At 37.4% G+C, this 27,944-nt stretch overlaps 1 protein-coding gene across 2 annotated transcripts; it reads right to left on the bottom strand.

The window, feature by feature from the left end:
- Window positions 1–26,899, bottom strand: sema3e (semaphorin 3E). 2 transcript variants are annotated; one of them, XM_023344594.1, is made up of 17 exons: window positions 25,801–26,899; window positions 15,914–16,074; window positions 15,563–15,622; window positions 14,828–14,947; window positions 13,208–13,301; window positions 12,892–13,008; window positions 11,973–12,115; window positions 11,775–11,889; window positions 11,619–11,688; window positions 11,403–11,547; window positions 10,857–11,082; window positions 10,606–10,697; window positions 5,154–5,195; window positions 4,738–4,904; window positions 4,373–4,443; window positions 3,994–4,127; window positions 1–2,632 (listed from the first exon to the last, which is right to left on the bottom strand). In XM_023344594.1, exons 1-17 carry the CDS (start codon window positions 25,931–25,933, stop codon window positions 2,138–2,140), a joined length of 2,385 nt encoding a protein of 794 aa, XP_023200362.1. In that variant the 5' UTR covers window positions 25,934–26,899; the 3' UTR covers window positions 1–2,137. The 2 variants fall into 2 exon arrangements, with proteins under 2 accessions (XP_023200362.1, XP_005802070.1); XM_005802013.2 differs by having other exon boundaries at window positions 4,373–4,440.
- Window positions 26,900–27,944: the final 1,045 nt, after the last annotated feature.

Below are 27,944 nucleotides of genomic sequence, written 5' to 3'. Positions count from 1 at the left end.
GAATGTAAAACATGTTTTATTCTTTCTTTCTTTATATGTGTGCCTGAGCTTAGAATATCCTTTATTAATTCTTTCTTTAAACCAGGTAACAGCAAGGAAGAAAAGTAGTCCTGTTTTTAATTGCAGGCATTTTAAGGGTAAAATCTACACAATTTTCACAATATTGAGGTTTTGCCACTATAATAGTTAAGGAATATAATGCTGATATAAGCTTTTGACAGATATGTAACAGTTGTCTTACCACATTATGAATACCCCTTAGATGCAGTCAAAACAGTCAATATAGAAATCAATAAATAATGCACAAACTGAGAAAAGGCATACATGACCCTACTGAGTACAGAAATGAGCACAACTAGTACAAGCCTTCAAACAAAACATCTGGTTGATTCTATCATTTTAGAATCAAATGAATATTCACATCGCTTCTGTTTTGTTAATGACATGCCTTAATGGCTGCTGAAACATTTATTTGTTTCTATTTTTTTTATTCAGAGGAAAATGAGATTAACTCTTTGTGATAACTATGCCTCTCATCTTCAAGATGAGACGACATCTTGCAGATGAGTCTCAGATGGTTTGTCAATCACAACAGGACTTGATACAGGGGGAACAAAAAGTCACAAGAGAAGAAAAAATTACAATTTGATTACATAGATATAACCAGATCTACACAGAAATAACCTCAAAGCAAATACAAAACACAATATGCACAACTGACTCACTTGATTAAACCTTCAGCAGTACCAGAGGTAAGAGTGGATAAATAAAAAAACCACTGGTAAGATAATTTTTTTTATGCATTGAAATAGGTTTTACAAGTGCATAAATAGTATTTGTATTCTTGGGGGGCATAGTTATATTTGAAACATGCCTCAAAATACCCATGACAATGGCATTGCAACAGTTGGTACTAGATAAATACAAACACTGTGTAATATGACACGGAACAATTTTTCTTACTGCCTATTATTCAATCAGAGTAAACTTCTGACACTTTAGGTCACTTATGATTACTAAAGTTAGTTGTATTTGCTAAGTGCCAGATTGTAATTTTTGTTATTTATTCCTTTCTTTAAAGTTAAAAGTTTACACACACAAAGAATATTATTACTTTAAGCAATCTGATAAAGCCTGGACTTTGTAAGTCCTGCTTGCAAAACGTTGTAAATTCTGACAAACTGTAGTAAAGCGCTTGCTGAAGAATACTCAAAACATTTGATAAAAGTCATACAGATGAAATGTTTTGTTACCAAATACTAAGAAGATTTAAGTGAACTTCTGAATTTAAAGAAAGCAATGTAAATTATCTTTAAAATCATCTCATTATTATTATCAAATTATAACATTTAGCAAATACAACTTACTTTGGTAATCCTAATTGAACTAAAACAGGAAAAGTTTAAACTGATTTCATGTCAGACAACAAGTACACAATGGAAAAGGTTTGTGTGTCTTTCTTATGCTATGTATGTAAATATCTTGCTAAAATGTGTAGTCTAGTGAACATTATAACCACACATACTGCTTACGGTCTCACTCTATAAACTCATAGCCTTATGACCATACAAGCAGAACAACAATCTATCTTCCAGTTTTTGACATTATTACATCAAAATAGCTCAGTGTAAAAATAAAGAAAATAATTTACCATGCAACTAAAAATTATGTTTGACATTATAATTTGTTTTCTCATATTTTACAGAAAATATCATTACTGCCACTCAGTGAAGTGTTGAGAAAGGCTGAGATTTAAAGAAGCAGTCTTGCAGGGTCCTCATTGATCAGCCTACATGGTGTGTCTCAATGATTAGAGGAAACTTTACACAATTTTGTCCATCTTTTCCCACGAGAGTCTCTTTTCTGTGCTAATGGTGATGTCTGTGTGTGTTCCTCCAGGGTCTACAGTAAATAATAGGGTTACATCACAGAAAAAGACTAGATGTGACTTTTAAATGAAGCATAAAAGACCTCAGTGGTAAATGCAGCTACAATTGTAAGGCAATCTGCTACTCTATCTTTTGCAGCTCTTGTTGAACGTACAGCGTATTCTTCTTACATGGTGCAAACACAGAGTATGAACTTTACACAGTGTGTGCGGGTGTGTGTGTTTATGTGTTGCGAGTCTTTGTTGTCCTCAGGTGTCAAAAGTGTGCCTGGGAGCTCTGTGGGAGTTCTCCTCTCCCCTTCCTTTTCCTTTCTTCTCACCACCTAAAGAAACATACTTCCTTTTGGTCTTTTTGCGTTTCTTATCAGAGCACCACACTCTCTCGCAGTATTCCTCCACTTTCTGAGCATCACCGTAACCAATTAGCTGCAGGAACTCCTTGTACCAGACCCTGGAGTTGGATGCTGGGACTGAGAGTGGTTGCAGAGATCGAGGTTTGACGCTGGGGGCAGGTGCAGGGACTAGGATAGAGTGGCATTGAGCTGAAACTCCGTCTCCATCGTTAGGCTTGTGCATTGCTGTCTGAAGAATCTCTCCTCGGAGCACATGCAGGTTGATCCTCAGTAGTGTGTGCACATATCCGTGTTCCACAGTCTGACACACATACATGCCAGCGTCAGAGCTCCTCACGTGTAAGAACAGAAGCCCGTGAGACGTCACGATGACTCGTTCATCACCTATTACCTGTACAAAGAAAAAAGAAAGTAATTATTCAACTGAGGGGGATTCAGAAATACATGGCACTACTACTGAATTAGCTTTTCACCCAAGAAGAGTTATAATTGAAAAATCTATTTTACATTCAGAGACAAGGAAGGGTGGCACTTAATCAGCTCACTCAATACAATGACTGATGCTTTTTGTGAATTCTTTCTGTTGCCCTATAGAGTACATATCACAAAAAGTAGGATCTTTAATCTAATTGTATGGATTTTTATATCAATGCTGATGTGTTGGAGTTGAGAAAAGTGGAGCAGAATAAAATAGTTTGAGGTGCTTAGCTTCTCATAAAAATATGTTACATAATGAATACATCAGTTTACTGATACATAAAGTCAACGTTGACAACTACAAGTATGTCCAAAATATCACTCTAAATTCAATTTATTTAAAAAATTGTTTCAAAAAGAAACATTTTTTTTTCTTTCATTTTTCTTTGTGGAAGAAAAATGCATGGAAGAAAATTTTGAAGAAGCCACTGCATCCTTGAGATGACTGTAAAGTGAAGCCTTTACATATGTTTCATGGAGATTCACAAAATGGATTGTGGCAGAAGTCACTGTTTCTGCCACTGCCACTGCCTACAGTGTGTGTTTAAGCACAAACACACACAGATATATCCAGGACATAGATTACAAATGTTCTATTCCCTGTGTTAAGCCACTCTGGAACTGTAGACAACATCAGTATCTGCAAATACTACCAATACCTGGTTTGCTGACCGTAGTAGCCTGAGCTTGTCCAGTAAACCTACTGGACCTAAAGTTCAGAGATTTGCTATAAATTGTCAGGTTAATGATGAAAGACCCCAGATACAAACTGAAGGCCACTATTAAGAGCTTTCTTAATAGCTAAGCAGAGTCTCTGATTAATCGCCTCCATGCCATGCTGCACTAATGCAACAATTTCCGGAACTAGTAACTGAGTGTATGTACTGTTAGTACATTGTCATACTTTTAATTATGTTGATGTTATTTCATTAAAATTCTCTTTTAAAATATGATTTTTTTAAAACTGTATTTTTGGAATTTCTATTAACTGTAAGACAATATTTTCAAAATTAACAAAAATAAATATTTGAAATAAATAATCATACACCATATGTAAGGAATCTACATGATACACCATTCATTTTTACATTTTGTTATGTACAATTTAGATGTGAATTGTTTAAGTTTTAAATTGTAATTTATGAAAATGCACCTGTATGTATTACCTGTATTTCAGACACATAATACCACTGCACTGACAAAAAAACAAGTTGTACAAAGTTTGTCAAGCAGCTAACATACCAAAATATTAATGGAAAAAAAAACAATAGTTACCTCATGTTTTTCCCCTCCTTTCTCCAAGAACCAGAGGACCTTAGCTTGAAGTGATCGAGGGACACATTCCAGTAAAGTGGTGTTGCTCTCAATGCTGTACATTAGCCTCTCCTCAGCCCTCTGCCATTGTTCATCTACACTCACACACACAGATAATAAAAGACTGAGAGGTAGGACTGATGGCAATGGACTGCAGCGAACTTTCATGATGTGGCTAATGTAAAGCTGATTGTTTTCTTCTGCCATGGAATAAGCACACTGACCTTACGGTAACCTCCAACTAAAATGGCACACGAAGACATTCTTTTTTGCCGTGCAGTCTTTCTTGATACCCCATACACACGTATAAACACATTTCACAGCAATTTTATACACTAACCATCAATTTGCAGTCCATTGCACAGCTGTACGGCGTTGCCATGGCGAATATCCTGTCGCCTGAATCGTCTGCTGCAAAAAGAAACCCAAAGATGGAATCATTTTTAACATGTGATGAAAGCGGGATAGATGAAAGAAACTGAAACACAGAAATTAAAAGTGAGAGGGAAGGAGGGAAAGATGAAAGCAAGGGATGGTGGATCAAGTGCATACTGATAGGTCTTACATAACACCTGACTGTCATGTCTGTCAGTGATAATGATTTGGTAAACCAAGATCATAATTTTTTGTCTTTTAAGCAAGAAGATTTACTATGATGGTGTGAATATTTTATTTCATCTGCTGTGTTAGTGTGTGAACTGTTACCTCTTGGTGAAAACTCCAGCTGGGTAGTATCTGGAGCAGGTGAGACCATCCCAGGCACAGTATGGGTCTCTAGCCAGACAACAGTCAGCACACGCTGAACCGTAGAGGTCACATTGATGTAGTCTGATTTGTGCAACACCGACTTCTGACCCAACATACAGCTGTTGCTGTGGAACCAAAGATGTAGATCATCAGCTAATTAATTCATCTGGAATCAGATCTTTGCATTTTTATTTCGTCTTGTTTTCATCCAACTGAGTCACTTAACCAAAAATAGAGGTAGAGGCTAAAATAGGCCGGAGGTAATTTAAATAGTCTCGCTGCTGTCTTGTGCATATTGTTCCGCTGTTGTCATCTTGTGGCAGAACTATGCAACTGCGTGTAGATGCACGATAAATATTTATAGGATATCTTACCCTTTTGGGTGATATTATGATCTCTTTGATTGGAGCTGGGACCTGGAAAGAAAATGCAATTTAATAGGAAAATCATGATATAACATAAATAAACAGTGGAGACATTTCTAAAATGTTTCTAGGTTTTCTTCCATAATTGTCACCCAGATTTATGAATCGTAAAACTAGCAGAAACTTCTAATTGTCAACTAGTTGTTATATGTAAAATGTCATGCAAAATCAACAACAATGCTGGGCCCTGAGTCTGCTAAGGCTCCAATGAATTATTTTGATCTTTTCCAATGAACACATGTTTAACAAACATTGTACTTTACATAAATTTCATAGGTTTATATCAAGTGAGGCATTTTCAGATTGTTGAATTTTTACAAACTTAAGTAAATTGAAAATGTACAACTTCAGCATTTGAAAATTATAAAGTCATTGTGTTTTTTCAGGAACAACATGAAGTGATTCTGTTAAGGGAACATTTTCATTTGATAATGCATCGATTCCTACCAGTTGATTTGGAGTATTACCTATGTAGCCCTGTGGTAAACTGGGGTTACTGTAATGACGTATGTTGAGGTTAATAGAAATCTTACATAGTTCAAGACAAGACCCAAATATATTAAAAGTGAACGTTAATTTACTAATGCATAACATTGGTGATAACTATGGATTTCATATTCTTGTCTCTGGAAGAAATACAGCAGTATTTTCCTTTACTTTAATATTTCAATAATTTAAAGGGTAAAGGTAGCTATTAAGTAATTTGCTTACTCAGTAATTAAAACTGTATTATTTTTAAATCAACTAAGAGCATTATTTTATGTAAATATTGCAATTGAAAGAAGTATTAGTGTGAGATAAGATGCACTGTGTATTTTATTTGGCTTTGCCATTTGATTGGTCACTGAGACAGTCCGTCCGGTGCGTGACTCGTGATTGGTTGAGAGAAGAGGAGGCGGGAGGAGGAAGGACAGGAGAACCGTGGTGGTAGAGAACGGGGTGAGACGAGCGGACAAGAAGTGAAGAAAACACACTCAAAGGAGAGAAAAACTGGACAAAAGTACGGAAGAGGACGAAATTCGGGAGACGTTAGAAGGGCTTGGTCGCCGCGACAGGGACAGGACCAGAGGAGGTGGACGCAAATAGTCCTGACGAGTTTTGAGCTAAGCTAAGTGAGCTAAGCTAAGTGAGCTAAGCTAAGTGAGCTTAGCTAAGTGAGCTTAGCTACGTGAGCTAGCCGCTTCAGCACCACGCGTTCAGCTGCGTTCAACGGAAGTCGAGGAGAGGACGAGTGAATTGCAACGCTCTCAATGTTTTGCAAGTGAATTGCAACGCTCTCAATGTTTTGCAAGTGAATTTCGACTCCTTGTTTTTCTAACAGGCCTGCAACGTTTTCACACTTTCCTGGAGGTCGTGAGTAACAAACTGACTGGGTTATATTTTGTTTAGAACTGTATATTGATATAATTGGACATTTCTTGTTCTGTCCTGGTGCTGTGGAAAAACAAAAAGGGTGGCCGTTAATATTTTATTTATCCTGCCTTATGTAAAGAGGTTTATGTTTGTTTAGATCCTATTGAAGGGTCTTTCAACTACAAAGCTACGGTGGTGACTAAATAATAGGTTTTCTGTCATTTCAGTTTAATAAAGTTAGGCTGAATCATTTTGCCTAAAATTGGGACCGATTGGGATACCGGACTGATGTCGAACCCAAGCACCCTCCATTTTAGTTTTCTCCAATAGAATGGAAAAGGGTGCTACACCTACATATCAATGTACTGTAGTAAGAGTAAAATAAATATTTTGTGAATAGTGGACCAAAACTGGCTACAGCCCACGTGTTCATATCTTTCTAATTTTGGCCCTTGTAATTTTACAAAGACAAACTAAAGCATGTTTTGTTGAGGTACTTTGCTATGCGGCAGTACAAAGTAGTGGGCAATGGTAAAGTGGAAGAAAAACAATATTACATGGTTTTCTACATGCTTTACAAGCACAAATCTAAAAGGTGGGTATGCATTTCCATCTCTGGGTGAATGTTTTATAGAGCTTATGCTGTAATGTCTCAATCAACTTTGTACATTTTGACCATTCTTCTGTGCAACGTGTCTTGCTCAGACTGAAGTTTTAATCCGTGAACCATAATTTCCAAGTATTGTCAGAGATTCAAATAGGATAGATCTAAGTCATTCTAGTATGTGAGTGATATGATCTAAATCACAGTATTATATATCAGGCCATGTGTTTCATCCTGCTACAGGCATCCCACCCCTGGGGATTGTGAGCATTTTAACACCCACATGTTTCCACATGACTGGATTCAGCACGCAGACATTTTTCTACTGTTTTAAACAAAAGCTTTCCTGCCGACGCTTTGTCTCTGTCCGTGTCTCTGGATCTGCTGTATCAGCGGTGAGAGTGTTTGCCTCTTTGCCTCCTCACCTCCCCCTCCCACTCCTGTGCCTTGAAACTCAACACCAGCTTTGACTTAAACATGTGTTATGCTAAAAAGTGCATGCCTGTCGATATTTGCTCACGAGGAAGTGCACCATTCTGTAAACTGGTATTGTTTCCAGTGAGGTATCCTAACATAATGTGCTTCCCCTGCATTTGGCATGCAAACTTGGTGGAATGATGGTACAGATTAAACTGAAATGAATAATGTGAAATTTATATGTGTTCTTGTGGAGTTCCAAGTGTATTGCACACTCGGGGTCAGAGGGGAGGAGGTGCAGGTAGTTGTTTTTTGCGAATGAATAGGATGGAAGTATGGCTTTGTTTCAAACGTACAGAAGAAGCCGGTGAGGTCGTGATCCAGTTGGGGCGGGGGAGTCATCGCAGTATGGGCTCGTTAATGTTATTCAAGCTCCTCCAAACTACTGCTGGATCATTAGCTGAGAAGTTGCTTTTTATCTTATCACTTTAGGTTCCTAGCTCTTAGCTGCCCTTATCTTCCTGGTCAGGTTATTGCTTGCCTGGCCCTCACTGCTATAAGCCTTCATGTAAAAAATCCTTGGTCTAATACAGTGGTTCTCAAACTTTTTTCAGTGATGTACCCCCTTAAAAATATATTTTTAGTCAAGTACCCCCTGACACGGGCAAAACATTTTTGGAATTAAAAAGGGGTACAGTGCTGTAAAATCACTGTCTGATTTATTAAAGCCAAACAACTTATATCAGTGAACCTGACAAATACATCCATATTACAAACATTGCATGGTTAAACAAGAAAGAAAAACAGAAGACGGTGACCACCAGGAAGGTATAAAACCAGTCAAACAGTTTTATTTTAAAGGATATTGAAACTAAATACTGAATATAAAATTCAGTGCATGAACACACATTTATATTTTATCGAACTTTTCACAAAATAATTTTTCCCAAGACTTATTATGAGGAGCCTACTGATTTTTTTAAAGATATTTTGAAAAGCTTCACGTACCCCCTGCAGTACCTCCACGTACCCCCAGGGGTACACGTACCCCCATTTGAGAACCACTGGTCTAATACAGCCCTCTAAACTTCAGAGTAAAGCATGCTTTGTTGTTATACTGTATGTGCAAAAGATTTTAGACTGCATCAACATGTTATCACAAAACTGATGTATGATGACAGTTTCAGCTAGCTTGTCCAGATAAGCTGTTGCAACTACAAAAACACTCCAGGTTGTGCAGTCAATGTAGGTCTGTTACATCAGTTTCATTCAGTTCAATCCACTTTCTAACAGTTCCCCAGGATTAGAGGTTTTCACTTAGTGCTTATAAATTAGGATGAGATGAAGCAGAGAGAGACCGGGGGATCCTAAAACTACATGTGGGACCACATGTTTCTTTATGTGCTCTTTAGCAGTGGTCCAGTGTGTTTTCATCCTTTGTGGGACAATCGATATGCTGTCTGCATTTTGAAAGTTTATTAGTTAGGTTTGTGCAGTTCTAAAGCCACAAGGACAATGAAGCAGAGGACAGTAAATCCACAGAAGTCTGAAAAAGAGTGACTTGTTGGTTTTATTTGCCAGCAAGTAAACATTCGCCAGGTGTAGAGGCAGGAGTGGAGGACAGAGTCCCCGCTGACATAGTTTGTCAAGTGTGCAGTACAAATGCAGAAAACCACACAAAGTACAAGCGGGAATAGCACGAAGGAGACCACCCATGCTGCCATTTTGTCTTGTGTTGCAATTTTTATGCAATAACATAGAACAAAGATGCATTAAGAGTACCAGATATGTCTGATCTAACTGATAGTGAATAGCCAGCTGATTGTTGTTCTTCTACAGAAGATGGATGAGACAGTGCAAAAGCTTGAAATATTGTTTTAAAATCTTACTCTGCTTCAAACTTGATGTGGCTGTGTTTCCAACTTCCTCTCTTGCCATCTATCCTAATAAACAAGATGCTTAATTTTTGTGACCTGCTTATCTATGTGTATGAATAAGTGCTATTGGGTGAATTTGTGTCTAATGTATGTCTATAGCTCTTTAAGTGATCAGTAGGATTAGAAACTTTTTATATAGGTCCTGATTGTTTAAACACCCCCACTTATCCTTGACTTGTGATGTGTTTTTTACTGTTCATGTCGCTGATTGTTTACTAATGTTCTCTAACAAACCTTGGAGGTTATTACAGGACTGCTGTACTTATTGGAAAGGTTAGAACCTGTCCGTACTTCACAATGACAGTTGAATGTGTCCTCATACTGGAGGTGGTAAGAACAACAGCAAAGTTCTTTTTGGCCAGAAAATCTCATACTTATCTCAAGCTTAGAACTCCTGGTAAGCTCTCATAATCCCTTAGCATTTGTTAGTGACCTATTTCAAGTTTCTGACCAAAAAAGTTATAATATAAGACAGAAAATCTGTGAAAAATATTGAGCTCCAATCAGAGCCAAGAGGAAGATTTAAGAACTGTCAAACACACTCACACACACCCCTTGCTCTATGCCGCAATACAGCATGATTAACTAGAATAGTAACTGTCCTGAATTTAAATTTTACTTGTGAAGTGTGTGCTGTGTGTGCATTTACACACCACACATTTACCTATTATGATTTTTTTTCCCTCCATCATGCATGCAATGACATAATTTCTTCTTTTTTTTTGCTAAGGGGAACCTCCCATGCAAAACATGCTTGTTAGAGAGGCCAACGATCAAACTACTAAGTTTCCTTTCAATGTACAGCCTGTTCTATCTTGCAGACTTCACATGCCTCAGGAGTGTATTTGATAGCTGAACTTGTCTAGAAATAGTAGCTAATTTGTATATACTTTTCATCACTGCATAGCTATATTCTTATTCTAGTTCTTGTGGCAAGCAAAATAGAAAATCTCCTTTTGCATTATTCAGGACAATGTGCCCCTGAAGTAAGACTTATGCCTCCTATTTCAATAAGTCAGGCAAATACCACAGCAACGACCAGTTTATATAAATTTAGTTTGAAAAGGTTTTTATATGAAATATGAACTACCTTGAAAATTTGCAGCTCCTCCAGCAGCACCTCCTCTACTGTGTCTGTGTCTTTGTTGTAGATGGTGATAACTTTCAAAACCACAGAGTCATCTAACAACAGAAAACAGTTAATCTTAAATTGTATTCTTGCTTCTTTCCATGTTTTATAGACAATGTAATGTAAATGCTGTAGTTACATTGTGCTGGCAGTTTGTTCAAATCAAAAAAATCTTTTGTATTTAAATATGTATCTAATCCAGTGTGCTTTACCAGTGCCAATGTAGAGAACATGGTAGTGTCCATCCTGTGCTTGGACTTTGTCTACTGCAATCTGGGTCAGCTTTCTTCTGCCTGGCTCTGACTGCAGGAGAATAGGTCTGTGGTGATGTGGAAGGACGGGACGATACATCACAGGATGAGAGCGCACGAACCGCAAAACCTCATCGGGAAACTCCTTTGAACTGGAGAAACCTCCACCATTCACTTTACTGGCACACTGTTAGTGAGATGGTTTGACAGAAATAAAGAGAGTAGGGGAGATTTAACAGCAGACAAAGGAAGACTAATTACTGTGTCAGCACTTGGCAGTGCATGAAGAAAAAAGAAATTTATTAGTCAGATTCAGACTATCCTAGTGTGAACTGCTGACGCAGCTACAACAGTTGGACATTTAGAAATCCTGGGTAACATTCTTTCAACATTGTTCCCTTGATAAGACATTTATTGTGAACACAAACTGGGTGAAATGGAGAGCGTTGAGAGTGAATCTGGTAATTACATCCATTAAATATCTAGTATAAAAGATTCAAGGCTCACAGATCCAGGTCGAGGATACGGGACTCTGCCTTCATATGGTGTCCAGTGATGCTCAAGTTTCTCTCGGTATGCAAATGGTCCATTGAAGGCTGCTCTTATGTCTTCCATATGATACATACACACAGCATAGCCCTTAAACACGGCACTGTAGAAGAAGGTTTTATGAGTTATTTGATGGAGAATGTATGTGCAATTCTGAAGGCATCCACTACTCACCTTGTTGTGCTAAAGAGGCCAAATATTTCTGGGTTTTTTTCATCTTTCTTTGTGAGCACAAACACATCCTCTAAAAGAAAACAGACAAAAGTGAGTTTGATGTTTTCCTTATCTTCCATTTCTGATGGAAGGTAAGGCATATTGCTGTATTCTTACCAAGATTATCAAAGTGTGTATCAATGCCATTTGGTCCAGGCACAGAACAGATGAGGCGAGTTTTCAGGAAAGAGCTCCATCTATTTACCAGCATTCGCTGTCCTCCTTGGTCATTCTGAGAGATTCACATTGTAATTTTACGTGTCAGAGTTGACTGAATTATGCTCAAATACGTTTCTATGTCATAGGCATTCTCACCGCGCACACACGCCCAATGTGGGTAAGGATTCCCCTGTTCACTCCTTCTCCATCAGTCTCCCGCTCAGTGAAGAAGAAGTAAACTTTATCATCATCTCTGTCATCGTTGTCAGGGATAACTGCTGACCCCACAAACTTGGGCTCTGGAGAAAGAATGTTTTATTGAAAAAGCAGAATGAAAAAAGTTCTCAGTGATACAGTGAGAACTTTTATGAGTTCTCGCTGCATAAAAAAACAGGAGCAAACACCCCTATGTTTTCTTGTTTTTCTTTTACAAAATGTTGCACAAATATAAATACCTGTTGAACTTTTCCACATTTTGCTACATCACAACCACAAATTCCAATGTATTTTATTAGAAGTTTGTGACAGACCAACAAAAAGCAGTGTGAATAGAGAAAAGAAGCATAGTTTTAAAATTTATAATTCTGATGTGCATTTGTATTCATCCCATTTTACCTTGACATTCCAAAATAAAATCTAGTTAAATTATTCATTTCATCATACAGGCAAAATGTATGATGAACAAAACTAAATTTGCTCAGTCCTCACCATAAAATATGGCAATGGCAGCGTCATGCTGCCGGGATGCTTTTTTTCAACAGACACAGTAAAACTTGTTGGAGTTAATTGTAATGTGTAAATTTTGATAAATACTCATCAATTCTTGAAAAAAAATAGTTAAAAACTGATAAAAACTTAAGACTGGTACAGAGGTTCAGCTTCCAAAGAACAACAATGTGCTTAGGTGATGCAGACAAACTCCAACTACAGTTGAAGCAAAATGTAATTTTAAAAATTTACTCTGGAGTGGAAACATACGAACACTACACTTTTCAGATTATTTGTTTTTTAAAAAAGAAGAAACTATGAGCTATTTTCCATACACTTCACTGATATGAACTACTGTGAAACCAACCGTTGAGCTGCTGCCTGTCGTTTCTTTCGGTGCGTGTGTAGGTGTGGTGGTTAAGTCGACACAAAGCACCATCATTCTCCCAGTAGTCAGTATACAGGCCAATGTAGAGCTCTCCTCCTAATTAATGTAGAAAAGAGAGAAAGAATGTAAACATTTTCTAAAAAGAGGAAGTACTGATAAGATGTTAACCACAAGGTGGCAGTATTTACTGTAAAGAAGGCAAATAGTTCTTACTAGAAAATGTACTGAAATTTAAAAAGCTGTACTTTTAACTCAATTGATGGTGAAATTAGAAGTGAAATAATTAAATTCTTACTATGAAGTGTTGACATGCAAGAACTGTTGGGGTCAAATGGACAGCGTCCCTTCCCACTCGTAACACTCTCCTCTTCCACAGCAAACATAGTTTCCTGAGGGCAAAACACAAAAAATATGAATTTAATCATTTCCATGAAAATTTTCACAAACATAAATGTCACAGCCCCGCTCTAAGCAATAGAGCCTCCAGCATAAGTGAGACCAATCCCTGAAGAGGATGTGGGGAATAAAAGAATGGGAAGAATTAAAGGAGGGATCATAAAGTGATGGATGGAGAAGGAGAAGAGGCAGATGAGGAATAAAGTGATGGATGACCGAATGGACAACTTTCACATAGAAGTGTATATCCAGCTTCACTCTGCCTTTTCATTGATGTGGAATTCACACTCATCTGCTCTGCAGGCAGCTGAAGTGTGCACACACATGCACAAAATGAGCTCCATGGAGAGCCACAACTCACACTGTGGGCCACCTCAAAAATCTTGACAGTTACTGGCATTTCAATGTTGTAATGCCACATTCTGTCTTGATTTGTGAGTGGTCACAGAGCTCAACTGTGCTTTGCCTATATGGAGGCAACACAAGTTAGTTTCCTAAACTCATCCATCATGGAGCGTGATCTCTTAAAAGTAAAGCTAAAATTGCCACACAGATGAACCTCTGTGTTGTTTTGTGCTTAGATTGTTTTAAAATAAAACTTTTATTTAATTAGAATGTCTGAGGTGTTAATGTACTACTCATCAGCCAGTGTCTGACCTGATCAATAGCAGTATGTCATGTTGTAATTTATGGTAACACAAATATGATTCATCTCAGAGCTAATGCCTACTGTGACCTAAATGTAATATCATATGCCACATTTAAGATTTGTGAAGAGTAGTCAAGTTGAGGGGTTTCCAATACTCCCATTAATCAGCCATATCGATGCAGTTATGCTGAGCAGTGAACATTCCTGAGCTGAATGATGGCTAAGTGTTGTTTAGTTGACCTATTGTACAAGTGTTAGTGTGCAGGGTGGAAAGCTTTTTTCCCTCTCCCCTGACTAAACACTGCAGACACAAACCTAATCTGTCTAGTTTTTTACATGTGGGAAATATGTGTCATACTCTGTCCATACATGCTGGCGCTGATGTATGCAGTCAGTTTTGGTTGCACATCACTTTCCATGAAAGACAAGCAAGTGCTATTCACATGCTGAAGTAAACACAAATTCATCTTTTCTAGTCTGAAATTTCTTTTCTGCAGAAAGCAGCACCTGGGCTGATCTCCTTGTTTACTTGTACAGTTGGGATGGCAGCCTTTAAAAATATGAACAAGGGATCTGTGCCAAATACCAATATATCTATTTAAAAAGTTGTTTTTTTTCTTTCCCTTACTCAGTGTCTTTTCCATCTCCACATCACATCCTTTGTGCAAAGCATCTGGATACATGAACTAGTAAAGGAATACTGTATGTGCACTGTTTAATAGCTCAGGAGTCCAAGGTGTGTTAAGAGTTTTAAAAGCTCCAGACTGAAACATAATCAGAACTTTCCAGCTAGGGTTCAAGAAACAAAATTAATGACATACGACTATTTTCAATAAAATAGTCAGCCTTTTTGTCCATTTCATCACTCACCTGCCCTTTGTGTCCCACTTTGACCAAGGCACAGATGGGATTAAAGGCTCCTGTTCCACAGACCAGCAAATGAGTCTGGTTGTACTTTTGCAGAACTTTAATGTAGTTTGCACATTCAGGCTGTTGAGATAGAGACATGAATTGTATAGTAAACATTGTTTCGTGGATGAGGTGTGGGTTGTGATAATGTGAACATAAAATGGGCAAAATATTTTGTAGTGCATAATCAGTGCCATATATTGAACAGATGGGTCCGTTCAATAAATTAGAATGTTATTGAAAAATCTATTTATGTCAAGACCTTTACAATTAAGTGAAACACATTATGTAGCCTAACTACACACAGGTCACATACAGTACATGACATTTAAAATGATAATATTACATCAGACCAATAAAAATCATCTTGATGCAGAAATGTAGTCTTATAATGACAAATAGCTGGATTAAGGTTGTCATTTTTAAAAAGATACTTTTAATCTCACAAATGAGCATCATCAGAATGCATATTCTTCTTTTGGCTCTTGTGGCCTTTATTTGACGCTGTATCAACAGGAAAATGGATTGTGTGAGAGAGGGAAAGCATGTCGTAAAGGTCAAAGGGCCGGGACTTGAACCTGTGATAGCCGTGTAGAAAACTGAGGCCTTGATGGTGAACCATCAAGAAACTGTTTTGTCAAGTAGACATTTTGCTATGGTAAATGTTTTTCAAAACGTTACCACAACATTCCTTACCTTTTCCCTTCCCTTCATCATACACTCCTCTATCTGAAATTCAGTACTCGCCCAGTTAATCTGAAAGAAAAGCACAGTGTCCACATATTTCCACTAGACGTGTTGTGTTGTGAACAAAGTTCTATAGCAATATACTTACTTTGTAGAAAAGTAGATTTTTTTTCTGCATATTTGATAGGCATGAAATATACATAACTATCTACATTACATCCTTCAAAATGTAAGTTATGTATAGTAATAATGTTAATTCTAAACACAAATCTGAGAATTCTTTCTCACACATATGTATGACCAGTTTCGGTTTATCAACTAACATCTTGAAACCTAACAAACAGAAGAAGCCCAGCCCACCTGTCTGTAGTGAGCATTCACTCTGTCCAAGTTGAGGGAGAACAAAGCATTCTTGGCACCAACATAAAGCCTTTGGTGGCTCTCATCCAACAGCATGGTCTGGGGCTGAAGAGGCACTCCACGTCCCTGGAAGATCCAGGTCCTGTTCATCTGCCAAAGCTCTGCATGGACATTCATGCAGTGTTACTTTATCAATTGTATATGAGGGTAAATGTTCTGAGAAACAATCACAGATCATTTTTAATGCCAATAAACAACACTCAGCATATAGTGTTATTTAATTTTGCTTACAGAAAGGTTACTTGTTGAAACTGTCATCAAACATTCACAGTATAATTAAGGACCACAAACTGAAGACCCAACAAATGAGACACTATCTAGCATCACCAGTTTTAAATCAACATGGAACAGGATCTGTCCTGAATATATGTGCCATTTAAAACGCAATATTGTCTTGACCAGACCTTATGGGAAGATGCTGGAACACTGTTTTGTTGAAGTTGATGGTGCAAGTGTTTAAGTACAATATTTAGGGGGTTGAGCTAATCAGAAATAGAAAACATTTGTTAAATTGACAACACTAAAGGTTTGCATAGTGCCACAGTTGGTAGCACTGTTGAATGCCAGCAATAAAGTCCAGAGTTTGATTCCTGGCCTGTGGTCTTTCTTCAGGGAGTTTGCATGTTTTCCTTGTGCATATGTGGGTTATTTCCATGTACTCCAGCTTCCTTCCACAGGTTAGAAGCATGATTGTTAGAATAATTGGTCTCTCTAACTTTCCACACACAGGGGTGTGCGTGGGGGCGTGTGTGTGTGTGCATGGATAGTTACACTGTGTCCCTCAGTGTTCCATTGTGGTGGACTGGCACCCTGTCCAGGGTCTAAATGACCACTGTGGATAGACACCAGCCCTCCGCCCTGTGACCTTGCAAGTATAAGTTGGTAGAGACAGTGAATGGACGGATGAATGAATTAATGAATTAATCTTTTAATGAATAACTAAGTAACACTGTTGACATTGCAGTACTCCCTTTTAAAAATGTGAATTTGCATGAAAACTGACATGATCTTTTTTAATTAAGTTTTCATTATTTTCCAATTTCATATATTAGCACTTTTAAGCTGAAGTTTAATCAAATTAGTGTATGCCAAAAACATTTTTCAGAGAAGTTTTCTAATTATATTAATACAGAACTTCAAATATTAAGGGATTCATAATACTTTCTTAGGAAAATGGTTTCAGGTATGCTAAACCAGCATCAGTGTTTCATTTGAAAAATTATGCTTGTTAGCTCAAAAAGAGGAACAATGGATGTCCTAGGCAAGTCAAAATATAATCCATTTACAATTAAAGAATAAAACATTTTCATTTAAATCTGTCTGTATGACCACTGTATTTCAATAGATAGATAGACAGATGCTTGCACATTATACCTAGATTTTTTTATTTCTAACCATGTGAGAGTGAGACTTTGACATCTTTATGTTTAAGTTTTATCTTTGAATGTTGCACAAATGTCTCCTAATTTTGAATTTAGCTATGTGTTCGCCATTATATGTTAAAGCATACTAAGTTCAAAGCAAACATTAAAAGCCTCAATAAATTCTTGAAGGGTTGATGTCTAAGACTCTGTCAGAAAGGACATTGTAACAGCAGGACATCGTTATGGGAAGATGTTGTATATTTGATTTACTCTGCTCTCGTTTTGTGGTCCTTTTAACTGTGAGAAAGCTTTTTTATCTGTCAGGAAACTGCACCAGTCTCTTTTTCAGTCATTAGTTTAAATCTACTGCCACTCCCACTTTGAAATGGAAGCAGTTGCACATTGGGGGTATGTCATTAAATAAACACACATGCACTCATCAGAACATATCAAGAAGACATTTTAATGTACTTTTGTCACAGCCATACACCTACTCCCCATTTTCTTTCCATGACTGGATTTGGCAAACTGGTCCTCCCTATTTTTTTAAGCTTCTGAAAGGTCGTGGGTGATGGATATAAACTAAGCCTTAAACCACCAGAGGTGTGCCCTTCCTCTGGATTGAATTGGTCTAAAATACTTTCATTTCCACATGATGGGGCTGGACTCAGTTCCCTCATAAAAGAAAAGAAAAAAGGGGAATCTGGTGTGTGTTATAAGTTCCTGTGAGACCTCAGACATATTAAAGCACATTGGCCTTTGCTCAGGTTACCTGTAGTTGCTTCAATTTGGGTTGGTTCCACAACTTGGGGGATTCATGTAATGTCTTAGAAAATCATTTTAAAGCAAACAAAACACTGTCAGCTACATACATGCATTACTTTTGTCATGCATATAAATGCATGACAAAAGTAAAATTCAGCAACTTCCTAAAAAAATGAGGTTAGTTTCCTGCAGGGCAGGTTTAAAAGGAGTAATTGCATGATTTGTTTTTCTTGGATCTGTATATTTTCAGTGACACATGACCTGTGGTATAGATGGAGAGAATGTTTATTCTAATTCTGTAGATCATGCAAAGCAACTACACTTCAGTCAGTGCAGACATTTATTTGTTTAGAATGGGATTAGGTGTCCAGAGAGGAGGAGGTGACTGTGTATATTTTGTTGCTAATAAAATTTCTAAGTTAGAGACTGCGACTGTTTGTTTGAGTTGCATTAGGTCTTGGGTGGTTAGGAGGTATAGACAGAAGGGATGTGGCAGTTGTGTTTTGCCAAGGCTCAGACATGCTTCCTGTAATTATCGAATCCACACACACACGCACCCCCACGCATGCACACACACAGAGAACAGCTCTCTGTTTCTCTCACACACAGATGTCTCTATTTTCTGGTTCCTCTTTGACTTGAGCTGAACTTGTTTCAAGGACACCGCTCTTAACTTTGCTCTGAAACAATCATCTCTTTATTCTCTGAAGTTTTAATTTGCTTCCATCAATTCAAACGATTCACTCAGATGAGTATTTAAAGTACTGAAGTAAATACAACAGGAGTTGCATCTTATTTTCCATATGCATGTTTTAGTCATGAAAATGAGTAGTAGCAGATTTGTTTTGTCGCTCTAAGAGTCAAAGACAGAAAAAAAAGAACAAAAAGAAAAGTTGTTCCCTCAGTAAGAAAGTGAAACGGAAGATGTGCCTATTATAGTAATTATAGGTAATCAATGTTACTAAAATGCAACAGGTAGATCTCTTGATTACACAGTCAGACTCACAGATGATTCAGAGCAGTATTTTGAAAGTTTCTCCTCTGTCATTAAAACAGGCAGCCACTGATCATAGTGAATAAGAAAAAGAGGGTATTTCCAATTTCTCCCTTTCCTCTTTGTCTATTTTCTGTCATATGTACCATCTGCAGCCAGCGAAGGCTCCTGTGTCATAAGTTGAAAAGCCAAGAAGGGGCGGCTGGCATTTTTTTTCCATCAACCTCTGATCCAGGGAGACACATGGCCTCACTCTTATCCCATGTCAAAACGAAATCACAGAGAAAAGGGACTGCCTCAAGACAGGGATTTTCAACAGCTGTCTGCAGAGCAATGACAGATGCTAGAGTAGATTTGCCTAAGTAAAATTAAAATAAACATTTTGATCTCTTCTTTACCCATGTTGCAAAACAGCATTTGCAACAATTGGGGAGTATTAAATATGAATGGATATAGGCTCTCTATCAGCATCTAAGTGTAGCCTAAAACACACAGTGGAGGTTGTGATTTATTAAACCTCAAAACCTTTTTTGTGTTTTTCAGAACTTCACCTTTGTGTTTTTAGCCTTAAAGGTGAGCCCAAGCAGATACAACAAGAATATACAAATTCCTTGCGAAAAGACATTAAGAATTGTCATTCAAACTGTAGAACTCATCAAGGGACGGTTATAACCACCTAAACCACCGTACCGCCCTTCGTGATTATCATTCCACAGATACCTTTAAAGCCCGTTAGATTTTCTATTTTAATTCCACCTTTTGGGAGTGGTTAGTACATAATTGATGCCAGAAATAAAACTTGGATTAAGTGCTCTCAGACTTCCAGCTAAATGTGCTTTCAAATATGGTTACCTATTGGGTGTGTTGACTCATGCAAGGCCACAAAGAGATTGAGTGGGGTGATGAAGTGTTTGAAGGTACAAACATGGACAAGCAGACCTTGCCTTGTGCCGCAGAGATCAGATTGAAACCATGAAGCTCATGAGGGTGTAGCTGGGTGTTGTGACTAAATGTTATGCCCTTTATTTTTACATTTTTTGTGTAAAAGGGAGATGATGTCACATTGGAAAATGAAAGCCATATGGAGGACGGGAGAAATGGTAAAGATTGTTTTTCTCTGAGTTGTTACAGTTGTTAGAAACCAAGACATCAGTTTTCAATTTTAGGAAACATTGCAATTATCATACACATAATGTGAGGAGTGTATTTTTAATGTGCTTTCACGCGAGATACTGTCTCATATTTTACTTAGAATAATTTCTCCACTAATTAAAAATTCTTAAGTCATCAGTTAGACTGATACAGTCATTGCTTGTATTTGAGTTATTAGCTAAGTTCACCTCCTGGTCCATGGTTGTTTGTGTCCTGTGTGTGATTTCATTTCAGCTGCAAGCAAAATAATTCACAACATTGGCATTTAGGTTGCACATATAAATCTTTGGGAGGACCTCATGATTAAGGTAATGGTGAGGAGGCCTTCCAATGTTCCAACGCCAGGACTCTCCAAGTTTGTTGCCAAACATCATTGGACTAAATTTTTTAACTATCATATTACTGGGTTTAATTCTGCTTCAGTTGTGATTTTTTTATTACAGATGTTTTCTATTTTCTCTAAGCACCCTGTGATATATAGTAGGATTAATGATAGTGTGGGGACCTGGTGCTGCTGCAACAAACCATGACTTTTCCACCTCCATGCTTTGCAATTTGCTCGAGGTTATTTTCTTGGAATGTCTTTGGCCAAACATTCTGTTTATTCTGGTGTCCCAGCAATTGACTTTAAGACTAATTTCTGCAAAGAAATTTGGGTGTCTGCATTCTCTCTGACAAACTTCAATGTGGTTCTTGTGTTTTTTTTATAGAGAGCACTGATGTACTCCTTGCATGGTACCAATGAAAGTCAAACTTTTGTAGTCTGTTTTTGAATGTGCAGTTTGATATTTCACATCAATCATAGCCAGGGTCTGCTGTAGGTAATGAAATGATATTTTAGGCGTTTGGGTAACTTCTCCCGCATTTTTATTACATGGATCTGATGTGATGTGGCTGTTGGTGAGATTTAGCTATTGTAAGCGACGACAAATTTGACAATAATATAGACATTAGGCATAATGCCTGCCATTGATGTATCACTCCAACAATAAACAACTTCTACCTGATGGTCCTTTATCAATTTTAATGCTTTTTCAAATGTAGATAATTCAACTTTCTCTTTGAAGACCTGAATATCCCCCTCATTACTTTATTATTGGAAAAACTTTACTCTTTTTTCCTCTTCCCTGCATAGAGAAAAGGTCAGAAAATGTATTAGGCATTCACCAGGTGCTTGCCCCTCTGGACATCTCATTATCAAACTGTAGAGCAAAAACATAACACAGAGGGAGAAGGTGATGCTGAGATATACACACATAAAATGAATAGGGCACAAAGCTGAGCTGGAAAGATAGAGGAGAAGGTACACAATTATTACTTTTGTTCTCTCTAGCTTAATAGTTGATATTTATCTGAACTTTAGCTTATCTTCCATTTTCCACATGCTTGGTTTAAATGTCTGCACAACAACTTTTGTTTTAGACATTATTCAAGGTGATGCGGATTTAACATAGGCCTCTTTTCATGAATGAAATAAAGTTAATTGGACTCCTCACCTGCCACATTAGAAGAAATGAGTAATAGAAATTCCCACCCTAATTTTTCTCCATGCATACTGGTTTTCCCCAAATTACCTACAGCTCCAAGGTCTGGGGGGTTGTAAAAAATATATAGTGACAGCTTTCTGTTCTCAGGAGAGGGAGGTCTAAAATTACAGTTCAAAAAGAGGCTTCAAACACCTGTAATTGCCACCGAGTAATCCCTGTGTTTATGTACCTTGGAGTTTTTTTCTCTAACTCATAGTTTTATCAGAAATGCTGAGAACAAAAACCTCCCAACCACTGCTTTGGCATTCAGTGTTTCTACCAACATGATTAGATACATTTTTGTGTCTGGACCATTATTTGTTGATTTTAGATTAAGTATGTATCAGTTACACATGCAAATGCAAAAAAGTACATATAAGCTCTGGCCTCAAGCATTCAAAAAATTATTAGAAGTAAATGAAAGTCTAAATGGATACATGAGCATATATATTACATAATGCTTATGCTTTAGACATTTGAAAGATTATTATTTATTAAATGTTGATGTTAGTTTAAAATGCAGTCATTAAACAGCTAGGTTTGGTGGAATGTCCATATCTACGCTAATGTTTCATAATTTCAAAAGCTTTTTATCTGGGATCTATTACTGAAAAGAATAGTAAATGAAAAATATGATCATCATGTATTGAGAAAATATTCTGTATATGTGCAAAAACTAATTTACCAACGAGGTAAATAAAACTAATTAATTAATTAACAGAGTAAACAAATGGCTGTGGGTCAATTCACCCATTTGCCAATTCATACTCTTGCTTTCATTGTCCCATGTATCCATTTCATCTCTATCTACTTCTACAGCACTTCAACACTATGTATTTGATATTCATATTATTTTTATAGAAACTGTGTTTCTTTCTGTATCCATCAGCCTTGTTTCTGATCTTGTTTTGGTCAAATTGACAGATGAAATGACTAAATATGACCCATGACTAGGTATGGGTCAGTAACATTTTAAACCTCACGTCCTCTGAATAGATCAAAGAAAGATCATCAAAGAACATGTCAGAGTAATCTGAGTTTTTTTAAAATATTGTTTGAAGTACAGAGTAATACAGCACTTGCTTTGCCGAACATGTTGCTGTGCAAGACTGATGAGCTGTTTTAAAACTGCAGTTAGTGTTTAGAACATTGATGCTCTGGTATTTTTATTCAAAGTTATTATAATATGAGAATGTATTCCAGTGAAACCTAGCTTGATCAAAATGAAATAACTAAGCAATCCTGTGACTATGGTTAGAATAAAGGCAAATACTAAAATTCTTTGGGTGTCAATACATGTAAATTTCATGTGCAAAATGACCAGCATTCTGAGTAAATTAACAAAACAAATGTGTTATGAAGATGTTCTTTACTAAGCATAGGGCACTTTTTATTCAATTACTCTCAATATTAAACTATGAAATGTTTTTCATTTAAGGTTTAGGCCTTTGTAACTATCAAAACCTTCGTCTCACTTTTAGTAGCTTAGGTAGTAACATTATAGCATGGCTGTAGAGGCAGCAAATTAAATCTGAGCCTGAACACCACCCTGCAGCCTGCTGATACTCAGACACATGCTGAGTTGTGCCACAGCTTCATTATCAGCAAAATTGATGGCTGTTCTAAAACAAGATCTTATTTCACTCCTGTAGCCTGGTGATCTCAAATAAGCTGCCAAGAAACCTGAATGATGCAAATTCAAATCATATGGAGTTCTGTTCAAAAGCATGAAAATAATACAAAGCAAACAGTGTCTCTTTATCTCTGCTGGACTGTGAACATATATCCCTGCAGGGGCATTTCAAAGTGTACTAACCCATTATTTAAGAAGTCTTGGCTAAATGTCCAAGATGTATTAACATCTTTGGGCATGTGTTTAAAGTCTTTGGATGTTGGGCAGCCAAAGCTTCAGGTCAATTCTTTGTGAAGACATTGTGGTTTCAAAGTTTGTAACTCAATACTCTGTGTGATTAACATAACAGCCCAGAGTTACAAAGGAGTGTAAAAAAATAAAGTAGTGGCCAGGGTAGAAATGATTTAAAAGGCACACAAAAATAATATTAACCAGTCCAGACATCGACACAAAACATGGTAAATAGATAAAAAAGACAATAAAAATATGCAATGTTACTATTACATCATGTGCAGCAATAAAGACGGATAAACATTGCACAGTGCGGCCGTTTTAGACACTGAAATGGCTGACGTCATATTTTATTGACCGTACTATTGATCCCAATCTATAGCTGGCCCTCCTGATGAGAAGGTTAAAAATATATCAGCACTGACAAAATTAACAATGCTGTCATTCAAAGGTGAGATTTTTTCCCCCATTGCTTTTGGTACCAGATATTATGGTAATAGTTCACAAGCCTATGAATGAATACTTAGAACCATATTTCTTTTCATCTGGGCCGAACTGCATCCAAACCTGCTTTGCGCAAAGAATTCACACAATTTTGCTTGTGCCGGTGTGTTTAACCACGACTGCTTGCAAGAGTCTGGGTGAACCGACGGATGTGTGGAAATATAACTGGCGGAGCCCATAAGGCATGTATTAGGACTTAGATGTTTATCATTCCATAATGATAGGATCCAACTGCTTTTTTCCCTGGTGTTCTGAGCTAGCCAGAACATGTATTGGAGAGTCAGGGATGTCAATCATCATGGCAGAGCTGCCCTCAGGAAGGTAAAAAAAAAGGATCATAGATGAAAGTTATAACCACACCTGATATTTATGTGGCAATACTGACTAAGCATGCAGGCTGTCGTGTGATTAATATTGTTGATGCACTATGTATAGAAGAATTTGTATATATATATATATATATATATATATATATATATATATATATATATATATATATATATATATATATATATATATATATATATATAAATTCCTTAGTTACTTTCATAATTGCGCTGGTGATGTTGAAAAGAATTCTGCAATACATTGTATTACATCGTCTACACAACTCCCCATTGATAGACGAGGCTCGTCGACTCACATTAAATTCACCGAGTGCATATGTATGAGTTACAGACCATCCAAATTCCACACCTATTTCCAACCATGACTAACAGGCTTATGTGGAATTATCGCCTCCTGTTGCTGTAGAGATCAAAGGAAACTTAGAAAAATACAGTGTTTACTCAAGAGTTTTTATCTACAAAGATTAAAACCCTCATTATTGTCAAAGAGATACACAGCAATCAGTCCGCATACCAGTGCATGCACATCCAAATCACCCACTCCCATACACAAATAAACACCCACAAGCACACAGACACTTGTCTCTTACTCACAGACATATTCTAATTTCAAAAAGAAAAAGAAATATATTCTGTCACTCTGCCAGGATGGCATGAGAGAAAGCCACATTGTGGATTGTCAGCCACCATAGCTGAGAAACCAAAACAAACTGTAAGGAGGCCACGGAAGCATCAGTTGTGTGTAAAAAAAAAAAATAAATAAAATGCAAAAGCAGAAGTCATGTATATATGTAGATGTGTGTGTGTGCATATATCACATTTTAAATGAGAAATGGTGAAAGAATAATAGTCCCTTAAAAGAAGATATGAAAGAATCTTTTAGTTTTGTACATTAGAATCTAATCAAATACCAACTTTAAAGTCTGTCATCAGCAGCGATGTGCAGCAATACTTGAGGTGCAACTGAAAAATTAAATATTTTTTCCACCTTAAATTTCAATGTCTGATGTTAGTCATCCCTGTCTGAGGGACAGCCTTAAAGTTACTATTTCTAACTATCAACCTGTGTCATTTAAAATGTGAATTCAGAATTAATCAGTAACAGGGCTATATTTAAAATAATGCTATCACACCCACCTCACTCTCAGTTTGCATTCTGAGGGGACTGCAATATAAATTCTAATGACTTTCACTTAAGACTCTGTTAATCTATAATTTTTTAGCAGTATGGGTATTAAATTTAGACCACACATATAGGTAATGCTCAAGGTGAACATAAAACATAAACACACAGAGTATGTGCATTTTTACCTTTGTGGGAGAGTCGTATCCTTGGGTATATGCTGTGCTTAGTGTGAGCCATTCCCAGCAGAATAAGACACAGCAGCATCAGTGACAGATTTACAGACCTTATCCATCCTGCCATGATGTCTAAGATAAGCATTTTATAGGCATTAGGTTAAAAAGCTATGTGTCCACTCAGCATGAGCAGCAAAGTCCAAAAAATGTTGAAACTCCACAAGTATTTGTATATATTTCCACTAAACACAGCAGATAGTCCTCAGTATTCAAGAAGAATGTAGTTGAAGGTAGCAGAGCATTTTCTCAGAATCACCTCTGTGTCGATCAGCTTTACAGGCAGCCTCTATGCAGTGACTGCTCTCCCCTATAGCAGCCTGCTGAAAGCTGCATCCACCCACTACCTTTGGTGGAAAGGATAGTGCTTTGGCTATTATCCTTGTTTGGTCTTAGCAACCAGAGAGAAGAGAAGTCCAGTTGCTACATTCACGCCGCAGTGCTCACTGCTCTCTGTCCATATGTCAGTCCGTCTGTTTTTTTTTTTTTTGTTTTGTTTTTTTTAGCTGTCAGCAAGTGCAGCGTTTGCTCCACTGTTTATGATCTGATAAAGAAAAAAAAAAGTGGAAAAATTACAAGCCAGTCTCTGAATCCCATATAGGTGTTCGAGCTGCTGATTTGTAAAATCCCAGTCTGCAGAGTAAGAGCTGCTGTTCTGTGTCTTCAGCGTGTGATCCTCCTCTCAGGTCCGCTGGGGCCAGTCATTCTCTGGACAAGAGCCCAGTAAAAGACAGAGTGGTAGAGGGGAGGAGTAGGGAGCCTCGTGCCTGGCGTGCAGTCTCTCTGCAAAGTGAAGCTTCAGCTCTTAACTCTGTTGCCTGCTCAAGTAATAGGGGAGGATCCAAACCTCTGTCAGTCAGGTAAGATGGTTTCTACCACATCTGCTGATCTGAGGCCACCTGCCACTGTGTGGTGTAGGTGGGGGAAAGCCTATGGGAGTAAAGTAGCTGCAAATGTGGGTAGTTTAAATCAGTCAGAAGGGCTAAAATATTCCTTCATCTTCCTCGAGACTGTCTTAAGATCTCTTTCTCCCTCCAGGGCAGCTGTGTACTAAGAGTTCCTCTCCCATTCTGAGGGACTTTTCCCTCTGAGAAATACTGCCTCCCATTTCAATCCACAGACCACCCCCTGCTTTTCCTCCACTGCTCTCCTCCGTTACTACCTTCTCTTTTCTTCGGCTCCTGCCACACCAACATGGCCCTCAGCCAAACCAAACTGGCACTTTGTTCACTTTCAATCATTCCTCTTTGTGCTTGTTTCCATGTGGATGATTACTACCACTGTTTCCACAGATTTTGAAGCGGAAGGTTTCTTTGATTAAAGTTTTCATCTCCCTACTCATTTATTCTCTCATCTCTGTTTATTTTCCTACCCATCATTCACACTTGTCAGTTCTTTAAAACCTGATTATTGGTGTGTCCTTGTGTCCCACGTGCTCTGCTTTGATTCATCACACTGTTTTCCCTTTCAGATCTGCCTGCCACCACAATCTGTCTAATTGAGTTTTCTTTCTCTCCATTTTTAGTGAATGTTTACAGGGTGCATGTGATAGTTTTAAACTTTGGTTTACAATTTCACACAAGGTACACTACAAATTTAGAAGGTCCTGCTTTTATATATATAAAAAAAAGAAAAATAAAAGAGTTGAAGACACAGCCAAAGTTTTAAATGTGGGTGATATGGGTGTCTTCTGAAGGCACAATTCTGTCAGGGAGCAAAACGACTATTTTTGCTCCCAAACAACTGTTGGTTTTGTGATGGTCATTCAGTGCAGATTAAGGAAAAATATGACCACACCATGTATTTTGACAACAAAATCTGTGCAGTCAGATTCACAGAGAGCAATGTTTCAATGTAATCAATGTATTTGAGAGAAAAATAATTTAAAAAAACAACTTCTAGTTTTATTTTATCAGTTATATTTCCTAGTGATTATCTTTATTTTAAATTTTTTTAAATTTAATCAAGAGGAAATAAACAAGTAAAACAGCAATTAAAGCATGATCATCAATGTAGAAGCCAGACAGCTAAAAGACAAACATTTATGAACATAATGGGAACCAGTTTGACATAAAACCAGTTCTTACAGGCAAACATAA

This window comes from Xiphophorus maculatus, chromosome 2 (assembly GCF_002775205.1).
Source record: "Xiphophorus maculatus strain JP 163 A chromosome 2, X_maculatus-5.0-male, whole genome shotgun sequence".
Lineage (NCBI taxonomy): Eukaryota > Metazoa > Chordata > Actinopteri > Cyprinodontiformes > Poeciliidae > Xiphophorus > Xiphophorus maculatus.
This window is presented reverse-complemented; position numbering and strand designations above follow the sequence as displayed.